This window comes from Sapajus apella, unplaced genomic scaffold (assembly GCF_009761245.1).
Source record: "Sapajus apella isolate SASKATOON/1434 unplaced genomic scaffold, GSC_monkey_1.0 scaffold60, whole genome shotgun sequence".
Classification (NCBI taxonomy): Eukaryota; Metazoa; Chordata; class Mammalia; order Primates; family Cebidae; genus Sapajus; species Sapajus apella.
In genome coordinates, this window is record NW_022437000.1 from 12,987,993 (window position 1) to 12,999,069 (window position 11,077).

Here is an 11,077-nt window from a genome sequence, read left to right on the forward strand (position 1 = left end):
GGCGTCTGGAGGCTGAAGTGTGGAAGGGAGACATGGGTGATGCTTCCCCGATCATGGCCAGGTCCCGGTGAGCCCAGCCGCCAGCCTCCTGCAGCTGCCACTGACCGTGGCAGCCCCTGTCCAAGCTGACCCCCATGACAGACCTGCCAGCTCACAGCAGCAGTCTTTTTTGTAGCCCCCAGAATTTCTCAAAACTCCAGGGAGAGCCTTCCCCCGAGGTCTGTGTCAGCCGTGTGCTTCTCCAGGGTGAGCAGATGCTGGGTTTGAGGAAGGCGCCTCCTGGTTTCCTCTCTGAGGCTGTAGCTGTTCCTGGTGAGAGAGAAAAACGCAATGTAAAATCTGAATGTTCAACTGTGCAGTCTAGGCTGCCGTCAGCTGCACAGATGCAGGCTCTAAACAGAGGTGCGCACCGGTGGGGGTCACCTCGCCCGGAGTACTGGTGTGACTGATTCTGTCCTTCTCCCACAAAATAAGCCATTGCTGAGACATAGCTGCTTACTGGGAGCGGACCTTTGCCTGGAGCTCTCCCTGCAAGGCTCAGTGGAAGGGCCTCGACATCTGTGTGGCTCGGGCAGCCCCGTGACGCTGTGGCCCCGCTGCTCTGTCACCAGCACTGGGGCTGTCTCCAGCTTAGAGGCAAACCAGCCCGGTAGCCGGCAAGGCCACAGCCGCCACAGCCCAGGAGGGGCCCCTGTGGGTTCCCTGAGTCCTGTGTTTACACTTGCTCGTCTGCAAGACTGGAGGAGCAGGATTTAAGCCTGTTGCCAGGTCGATATTAGCTCTCGTCTTCCCCTGGGAATTTCCAGGTACTAACACCTCTCTGACCCACATCTTCAGGCTGTGGGTGGCCTGGGTCCTCAGGTGCGGAAGAATTGAGTGTTTAAGCCGTTCTCAGGCCGTCAGCATGAGTCCTGCATCTTAGAGGGAAATCAAGTGGCTGTTCAGGTGTAAATGTGTCTGTGTGATGAGAGCACTGGCCAGAAATCGCATCTGCTCCAGGTCAGTGTCCCTGAGGCACAGGCGCCTGGCACCTGCTCTGAGACTGCCAGCCTGTCAGTCCGCACGGCTTTCCCTGGAGGGTCTTGCTGGCCCCGTGCTCCCTGCTGGTCCTGACCCCGTGCTCCCGGCTGGTGCTGGCCCGGTGGCTGCAGGTGCTGCAGTGCACCCAGACCCCTCGAACCTACTGCGTGCAGGGACGGATGCGGGGGTTGGCCCTGCTGTTGCCATCCTGTCTCATTTGTATCCAGCTAATGGCGAGGCCAGAGGTGTGGCACAGACCCCCGAGGGTCCCGTGTGTGTGGTGGCAGTGGTCTGTTCCTTGGCCAGGATTTCCTCGTGGGCCACAAGTTATTCCACCCGCAACAGGTGCGGGCCAGGGATCATCTGAACGTTTTCCCCGATGTGGGTGAGACTCAGACCAAAGCGAAGTCATCCAAGGAGCCAGGACCCAGCCCTTTGCCGCTGCTCCCCTGCCTCCCCTCTGCCCAGGTGTCTGTCTTTGTCCTTCCCTCTCTCTGCCTCAATCTCTCTCTCTCTGAACCTCTTATACCACACTATAAAAATTGTTGGTGAATCACTCAACTCGCAGCTTTTGTGTGCTGGGAAGCGAAAGGCCGTGCTCCCTGCCGGTGCTGACCGTCTCCGTATTGGAAACTGAAAAGCCTTTCTCCAGCCACATGACGTGGCTCCTGCAGGTGCCCGTGGAAGTGCCGGCTCTGCATGGGATCGGTGGGGGCAGCTTCTCGGGGCTGACGCATGCTGTCTGTCTTCCCCACAGATGAAATCATGCACCAGGACATCGTCCCGCTCTGCGCTGCTGACATCCAGGACCAGCTGAAGAAGCGCTTTGCTTACCTGTCCGGTGAGTTCCGGAAGCCGGGACAGGGTGGAGAGGGAGAGGTCTGGGGCCAGGTGTGGGCTGAGCAGCCCCCGTGGCCTGGGCTGGGCTGGAGCTGGGAAGGGTCATGTGAGGGCTGCTCGTTCACTGCCTTGGGTGTGATCTATGACCTAGAGGCTCTCCCCATCTCTGTGCAGCAGGCAGTTGGCACACGGCCACTGGGAGGAGGTGGGCAGAGGAATGTCAGGGTCCCCAGTGGGACGCAGCCTGGGCACCACTGATTGCAGCCTCCAGGGACAAACGTGGGTGGTGTGTGGGTGCTGAGCCCATGGGCTTCAGTGACCCCCAGTTCCCGCTGCATCCGGGCACCTTCTGGCTGCTCTGGCCACCCTCCCAGGCCACGCTCCATCCACTGTGGCCTCCAGTCCTGCATCTGGCCCACCTGTGGAGGTGGTGCCTGCAGCCATGGGGACACAGTGAGGCCCCCAGCCCCCTGTGTGGGTGCGGCGAGGGCGCCTGCAGTGGCCCCGAGCTGTGCAGATGCCGTTCTTATGTCAACAAATCTGCCCAACAGGACCCATCAGAAAAAAACCCCACACACATGCGTGCCCTCCCTGGGCCATGAGGGTGCCCTGGCGCTGAGGACGCAGTGCTCTTGGGAGTCAGCCTCTGCCTTCTGCGTTCTGCCAGCAGCCCAGCCCCCACTCCATGACTGGCATGGTGGGGGCCTCCATCCTGCACCTGCACCCCCCAGAGCCAGCCTGCACCCCAGGCCAGGACTTGGAGTCTAAGGGAGGCTGACTGCCAGAGGCCAAGGTGCAGCTGGTGGGTTTTTTGAGAACAAAGTTGAAGAGACAGCCAGCAACACGATGGCCTGAGGAGAAGGAGAGCTGTCCCGGGATGGACCCTGCTTTCCATGGTCTTGTGGCCCGGGAGGAGGAGGGGAGGAAGCGGGTAGTCTCTGGGAACTGAAAACTCCCAGAGTTCGGGGGCTCCAAGCTCCCTGCATTGGGGACCAGGCGCAGTGACGGCTCAGGAGAGGCACTGTGGCTTCTGCTGGTTCCTCCTGCGTCCTCAGCTCCCTTATTCCTTCCACGACTCCAGAGAGGCTCACAGCCTTGCCACGAGGAGGGACCCTGACCTAGGCCTCCAGCCTTGACCTTCCTCCAGATGCCAGGCCATGCTCCACCCACTGGTGCCTGGGAGGGCAGAGTCCCAGGACGGCCCCAGACACCACCTTTTCTCAGTGGTTTCTCAGACGCCACCCCAGGAGCGCTGTGAGGGCATTTTGCAGATGAATTTGAGGCTCCCAATCAGCTACTTTAAGGTCTTCCTTGGTGGGCCGGACCCGATCAGCCAAGCCCTTAGAGATGTGCTCTTCCCGGCATGAGAGATTCCAGGTGCAGGAAGGATTTGACACCCGGGAGTTCTCTGTGTGGCCCTGAAGGAAGCAGAGGCCGCCTGACCAGGATGAGAGCTGCCCCATGGAGGAACCTGGGGCCTTGGCACTGCAGCTGGGAACAGAGCCTGCCAAGCCCGTAGTGGGGAGCTGGAGGAACAGGGCTCAGAGACGATCACAGCCCAGCGACCCTCCACATGGACCTGGAGACCCCGAGCAGAGACCCGCGCTCTGATCAGTGCCGGAGCGTCAGAGGTCCTGGACCACACTGAAGCCTCCGTGGGCTCCTCTCCCTCCTGGAATAAAAGCCGGACTCCCCTGTGCTACTGCTGCCCGCTCTGGTCTCCTGCCCACACCCTAGAGGCAGGCTGCCTCCCCATCCCCTGCCTCGGGCCAGCCTCGGGCCTTTGCATGGCAGGCCTTCTCCCTGCAGCCCATTTTTTCCACGGGGCTTGGGGCTGGCCCGTCCCCTCAGGCCCTTGCTCAGAGGCACGCCCTTGGCCACACCCTCTCCCTCCTCACCTGTGCTCTGCCACATACCCCTCGTTACGTGACCTTGTGTCTTCCTGTGCATGGTGAGGGTCCCTCCTGAGAGCTGGACTTGCTCACGGCTGCCCGCTGACTCCTAGAGGTGCACCCAGCCCAGAGCCATGTCCTGAGGGCTCGGCCATGGGCCCAGCTGGGGTGGGACCCGGTGCAGGCCAGGCTGTTCTCAGGATCCAGGTTGTAGCAGCAGTACCGCGTCTGAGACAGATTGGTGTCAGCTGGTGCTTCTGCAGGTGTGCGTGGATTTGGATGAAGTCCGTGGCAGCCCTCGGTGATTCCCTCCTCACCACGTCTGAGACGGATCGGTGTCGGCTGGTGCTTCTCCTGCAGGTGTGCGTGGCTTTGGATGAAGTCCGTGACAGCCCTTGGTGGTTCCCTCCTTACCGCATCTGAGACGGATCGGTGTCGGCTGGTGCTTCTCCTGCAGGTGTGCGTGGCTTTGGATGAAGTCCGTGGCAGCTCTCCGGTGTGTGGGTCTGCAGTCACCCCATCACCTCCCCACCACGTCCAGCACAGCTGCCTCCTGAAGCTGCACCTATGCTCTGGGTTCGTGCCATGAAGCCCCCTTCTGTGTCCCCATGACACAGGCCACGCACAGAGGGACTGAAACAACAGGGGCTCCTCTCAGGTTCCGTGGGCTGCGTCCCTTCCAGAGGCTCCTCCAGCTTCAGGGCATGGGCGTTCCTTGGTGTCCCTCGGCGTATTCCTGCGGCCGCCTCACCTGCAGATAGCCCCTCTGCCTTTCTCCCAGGACACCCGTCACGAGGTTTAGGGCCCACCCTGTAATCCATTACGATCTCATCTGGAGAACTTAGTTACCTCTGCACAGACTTTTCCAAATAAAGTCATGTCTTTAGGATCCTGGGACCGAGCGTGAAAAGGGGCCACCTTGGACTCAGGGTGAATCTGGCTCACAGGTTTGCTGTCTTGACAGCTGCCCCAAGCGGGGCCCCCCCACCCCCACAGCACCTGTAGGACTTGCTCTCACCTTGTCCCTCCACTCGAAGGAAACACAAACCCCCCACCTGCTGCCCCTGCACACTGACCACTGCGGCGGTGGGGCCCGGCCGGGTGCGGCCCCTCCTCATAGCTGGAGCCCACAGGCCGACCACCCCCAGCCTGTCTGTGGACTTTTGCTTAATTCCTGGTCTTTTGGTGCCCGGAATGAAGTCCCAGAGCGAAGAACTAAAGGTGTCAGGGAGGAACGGCTCCAAAGTTTCCTTTTCAGGAGGAGACTCTGCCATGGGTTCTGCGTGTGCTGCTGACTTCCTCTCCCTGCGGACGCTGTCTGCCACGGAGCCAGGGCTGCCCTGCAACCTGTGTGGTCCCCTCTCTTCTGGCTCTGTTGTCTGCAGATGCACAGGTGCCACGCAGACCCCACAGCTCTGTCCCGGTCCTGGTCCAAACCAGGCAGTTTTTGAAAGGCAGCCAAGTGAGGGGTGTCTCTGCCCAGGGGGCTCTGAACTCCTGCACGTGACCACCCACAGTTAGGGACGAGCTGCAGACGTGGCCCCTGGAATCTGTCTGTCACTGCAGACAGCGGCTCCCAGTCCAGCCTGCGTCCTGCGTCGTCCACACCCTCTACCCCACAGTGACATCCGCCCTGAAAGCGCCTCGCTTAACCCAGAAGCCACAGGACATGCCACCCTACTGTCCCCTCTAGTTTTCTGAGATTTGGGGAACAAGGAATTGGGTTTAAAATCAGGAAATATCCTACATGTAAATTCTTCATTGTTCTTGTCCTTCAGGGCAGAGCTACCTCCCGAGAGTCAGCCATTCGACTCTCTTGCTGAAGGCTGAGGGCTGGGGGTGCGTGGGTGTCCCGAACCCAGAGGCAGAGGCGTGTCCCTGCCTGGCAGTTGGAGCAGGGCCTGAGGAGGTCGTGGCCTCAGAGCTCAGGCCTTGTGTCGTCTTAGAAAAATGCTTCAACTTGCCGGCCGTCAGCAAGAGCTAAAAACAGGGCGGGAGGATTTACCGTTGAGGAACTTAAGGTCTGAAGTGAAAAACGCTGAGAACAGACTTGCCACCGGTGAAAACCGCAGCGCTGAAACGGAGGCCGTGCCCGGAACGCAGCCGCCGGCACTGGGCGTCTCACTCCCTGCCGTGGACGGCGGTCCCCTCCCAGTGTCCGTGCAGCTCGGGGGAATTGCGGTTTGCTTTTACAAGAACGTGGCGTGGTCAGAGGCAGCCGTGAGGGCATCCAGACCTGGACTTGACAGGGTTGTTCCATCCCAGGCCCAGGCAGCCTCTGGTGTGGAGACCCTCCCTGGCCCGCGCGCTCTTCCTGGGAAGAAGACCCTCGTCAGGCCTCCTTGGTCTCCTCTGCTTCCTCACCTGCCGCACAAGCCCCTCCTACAGGCCTTGCCCGTCTCCCGGCCCGTGTCGGTTTGTCCCAGCTCACGTCTCATCCTACGGACCTAAGCGTCTGTGAGCCGAGCCACAGTCCTCAGCTGAGCTGCAGGGCTCCAGTGCGGTGCTACCTGGGCTGTCCTGAGAGAGGACTTTGAATGGGGGCAGGACCCTGGGGTCTTCCTGGCACACGGTCTGAGGCTCCAGCCACCATGCCCCAAGCTCACTCTGCGCTCACCAAGGCCGGATGGCTGCTCCAGCCTGCGACGACCAATCGTGCCCTCCCTGAGGCCGGCGTCACCCAAGCATCAGCCACAGACACGGGGTCCCCACCCATAGGGGTTCACCCTTGCTGGAGAGGAACAGAAATGGACAGAAGGTCGCTGGGGTGGCCTTGGGCGTTCTGCAGAGAATCAAGGCAGTGAGACTGAGACAGGAATCCCTGCAGGTTAGGGCGGAGGCGCGGGTTCTCCTTTCTGGACCTGCTTCAAGGAATCGATGGTTGCACAACGCCCGACCAATTGCTGTGGGACAAATGTTGGTGCCCCCCAAGTTCAGAGGTTGAAACCCTAACCCCGAGGTGATGTTCGGGGGAGGTGAGGCTTGTGGGAGGAGATGAGCTCATGAAGGTGGAGCCCCATGTGGGATCAGTGCCTTTAGAAGGGGCTAAAGAGACCAGCGCTCCCTCCGCTGCGTGGCCACACCTCCAGGAGGCAGACACCAAGTCTGTGGGCGCCTCGACCTTGGGCTTGCCTGCCTAGAGCTGTGAGATTAATTTCTGATATTTGAGCCACCCAGTCTATGGTGGTTGTTCTGGCTTCATAGACAGACCAGCAACCAACGTATGTGAAGGTGTGAGTCACTGCCACAGCTGTGGTGTTGACACAGGCGCCCGTCAAGGTGCAGCTCCATGTCGCTTCGTGCTGTCCAGTTTCAGAATGTCATGCCTCCTTGATGCCATCTCCACACTCACAGGAGGTTTTTATTTAGTTCTTAAGATTTTTCTACCTGACAGTTAACTTAGGATACAGGTGTCATAATAAGTTAACCACTTGAATGTTTTCGTTCCTAAGCAGCTCATGTGGGTATGAGTTTCTAAAGCCAGGTTTGGTCTGATGCATCAAAAAGAGGGACACCCTAAGATACATCATGTCCATGGATAAAATGAGGCCGGACACGTGTGTGAGTCATCACAGGCTCCTGCCCAGGATGTGTGCATGTGTATGTGTCTACATGTGTGTCTCACCTCCCGCCCAGGATGTGTGTGTGTGTGCCTTGGGGGGGGTGTGTGTGTGTGTATGTGTGCATATCTACATGTGTTTCTTGGTCAGCTTAGGCTGCTTGCTGTGACAAAGTCCCCTACACTAGGTGATGTAAGCCATAGGAGTTTCCCTCTCTTGGTTCTGGGGCAGGAAGTCCAGGATGAAGGCACTGGCAGACGTGCTTCCTGGTGAGGGCTCACTTCCTGATTTACAGACTGCCGCCTTCTCGCTGTCCTCGTGTGGCCAGAAGAGCAGAGCAAGCCCACAGAATCCCATTCGTGGGATCCCCACTCCCATGGCCTCCTCACCTCCCAAAGACCCCACCTCCCAGCACCGTCCCCTTGGGGGTCAACATTTCAACACATGAATTTGGGGGAAGGCAAACATCTAGTCCATAAGAATGTGTATGTGCAGATGTGTGTACGTGTAGTGTGTATATGTGTGCACGTGCAGCTGTATGTGTGTGTGTAGATGTGTGTGTACTTGTAGCTGTGTATGTGTGTATACGTGTGTGTAGGTGTGTGTGTTTGTATATATATGTACATATACATACCTGAGCATGCACATGCATGTGTATGTAGCTGTGTATATGTGTGTAACTGTGTGTGTATATGAACATGTATGTGTGTATAGGTAGCTGTGTGTAGCTGTGTGTGTATATGTGCGTGTATGTGTGTATAGGTAGCTGTGTGTGTATAGCTATGTATGCATGTGTACATGTAGGTGTGTGTCTAGCTGTGTGTGTGTAGCTATGTATCTGTATGTAGCTGTGTATGTGTGTGTGTGTTTATAGGTAGCTGTGTGTATAGCTGTGTATGTGTGTGTGTGTGTGCGTGTATGTGTGCATAGGTAGCTGTGTGTGTGTGGCTGTGTGTGTATTAAACTGAGTGTGTATCTCACATTAAGGCGAGATGCCATAGGAGTCACACTTCTTTGTGTGACAGGGATGAGAGGGAGCCACACTGCCTTCCCCCTCAGCGAGTGGACGAAGGCCCAGTTGCTTGGGTGCAAGAGTTCACATGCAGGTGTGACAGGTCTCCACCAGGACAGTGGTTTTTGGACGTGGGTGGGAACCGGGGGCTATCCCTGGTGCTGGGTGGACCCCACTCTGTGGTTCCGGTGCTGCTCTGAACCACACAGAGGAATTTTGCAGCCCTCTGTCCTCTGCAGCGTTCAGTCAGCCTCCAGTTACCAGGCCAGGTGCAGACGCAGAAGTAGAGCTTGTTCTTGGTGCCCTCAGCCCCACAGGGTCCTGGCACTGCCCACCTTGGTGGGAGGATCTCTCCAGAGAGGGGCTGTTCCCCCGACTCCACATCCAGCCTCATAACCTGCAGGTGCTGGGGGCTTTGGCGTCTGCTTTCTGAATCGCAGTGGACAGACTGGGACTTTCGCTCCTGACTTGGGAAGAAAGAATAGGGTCTTTGCTTCCTGTGGAGACTGCCTTGGATCACAGAGGGTTCACAGATACCCAGGCCCCTGGGGGCAATTTCAGCCCCGGCTGAACCAGGCTGCGAGGCCCAGGCCCAGTCCCGGGCGATTTCAGCCCCGGCTGAACCAGGCCGTGCGGCCCAGACCAGGCCCTTGGGGGTGATTTCAGCTCTGGCTGAACCAGGCTGATAATTGTGTCAGGTGCTGCGTGAAGCTGAGACGTGCTTTGAGCCCCCACCACGGCAGTGCCCGAGGGAAGGTTTGTCGTGCCCGCTCAGGAGGACACAGGGCTGCAGGGTTCACTCCGCGGCCTCTTACCGTTGGGATCTGAGGCATTTTCAGAGAGGAAGTGAATTAGCCATGCTGAAGGGTTTGTGAGGGAGGGACAGGCATGTTCTGTTGAGGACTGCATGGGGCATTGTGCCCCGCCACAGGCGGGAGCAGGGGTCAAGAGACTGGGGGCTGGGAGGGTTCGGAGGGCAGAGGTCGTCAGAGCACAATGGAGCCGGATCAGGCAGCTGCCTTCCTGTTTGGGGCTTTATTAGAATCAAGCATCTCAGGGACTGGGCTGTCCCAGGTGAAGGGGAGGCCCTCACGGGGTGTGGGCACCTCTCAGCTCTGCCCGCTAAGAGGCTCGGCGGCTGTGACAGGCTGGAAGCAGGAGCCCCGAAGGAGGTCAGGAAGGAGCTGGGGAGATGGGGCGCACTCATGTGACGTCCTGGCCGGGCGAGAACAGTCATGTCAGACAGAATCACGTCCCACCGAGGGGCCCTGACTGGCCAGACGGGCTCCGTGGAGGGAGGGCTGGGAGGAGGCCAGAGCCGGGCGCTGAGAAGGCGCCACGGGAAGCCCTGTGGGCCCAGCGCCCCGAGATCGCTGGACAGTAAAGCCTTCCTGCCTGGCGTGGCTGAGCTTGGCCAAGACCCTGAAGCAGAAGCTCCTGAAGCCGGGGGCAGTGGCTGTGGGGGTGTGAGGCAGCGGGGCTGTCGCTGTTAAGACGCAAAGCTGTGGCTGTCGTCGGCCGTGTGAGGCCCGGGTCATCTGGATGGAGGCGGGAACCCCTGTTATCTGTTCTATGTAAAAAGTTTCCCTAAACTTAGCAGCTTGAAACAGCCCTATTTTACTGACTTATTCTTCCTTTAGTGGATCAGGAGTTCTAAAAGGGCTCAGCCAGGCAGTTTTCTTCACTCAGCAGGGCACTGACCGGTCCTTCACCCGCTGCGTCCTCGCGGGGGCCGGGCCAGGTGTCCCGGGGCATCCCAGGGGCTGCAGTCCCCCACCCCTCCTCCCTGCCCTTTCACACAGCCCGCCCTCCCCCCGCAGCTGGGTCTCCTCACAGCAGGTGGGTGCAGAGTCGTGGGGCCACCTCGCCAATGACTGGGGCTGTGAGAGGCAGCGGCTGTGTCGAGTCCCAGGCTCACCTCTGCTGTGTCCTGTGGGGAAGCAGGTTGCAAGGCTGTGCCCAGGCTCAGGGGAGGGAAGTGGACTTGGTCAGGCCGAGGTGCCGTGGCCCGGAGCCCAGCCTGTGTGACTCAGCCTGTGTTCGTACGAGCGCTTTGGAATTGAGCTGCTTAACGGGGAATGTGGGAGAAGCTACACCGTACCCTCAGACGGCACAGGGAACAACTCGTTAGGCACATGTGTACGTGGAATATCACGCAATATTTAACGTTACGGTTACGTGCATGGAAACGGTTTGTTCTTGGCACTAGGAAGGAGCCAGGAGGCGAGCTTCTCTATCTGTTTCTGTCTCCTTGAGGTTAAAAAGCCCAAAGCAAAAGCTTGGAAGGGAGACACTGAATGGTGACGGTAGCTGTCCCATGGTGGCCAAAATAAATTCAAGGCACTTTTATGTGCTTTCCAAATATTTTCTTCAAGCAGCACACATTTCTTTCAAGTAAAAAATCATGTAACAGTGAAGAACATGCGTCAGTCTGACTGAAACACCAGGTGCTGGTGGGAACCGAGTGACACCCAGAGCACTTGGGATGTGGAGGCCCCGCCTGAGTCCTGCCTCTGCTCTCTCCCCAGGTGGGCGGGGGCAGGACGGGAGCCCAGTCATCACCTTCCCCGACTACCCGGCCTTCAGCGAGATCCCAGACAAGGAGTTCCAGAATGTCATGACCTACCTCACAGGCATCCCCAGGTACGTGCACTCAGAGGCTGGCAGACACTGCGGGACGGGGCAGCGCCTCTGTGAGGTTTCACAGTCGTGGGGTCCCCGTGACTGTGGGACGAGGCAGAGTCTCTGTGAGG

The 11,077-nt window shown here is 58.9% G+C and overlaps 1 protein-coding gene across 14 annotated transcripts in view; it reads left to right on the top strand.

Moving 5' to 3' along the window:
- Nucleotides 1–11,077, top strand: part of MCF2L (MCF.2 cell line derived transforming sequence like) — a 200,882-nt gene that overhangs the window by 120,288 nt on the left and 69,517 nt on the right. For all 14 annotated transcript variants that reach the window (XM_032246269.1, XM_032246279.1, XM_032246267.1 and 11 more), the window contains 2 exons: nucleotides 1,778–1,861; nucleotides 10,853–10,967. In XM_032246269.1, the coding sequence (XP_032102160.1) occupies nucleotides 1,778–1,861; nucleotides 10,853–10,967 (199 nt within the window). The remainder of the gene's footprint in view (nucleotides 1–1,777; nucleotides 1,862–10,852; nucleotides 10,968–11,077) is intronic.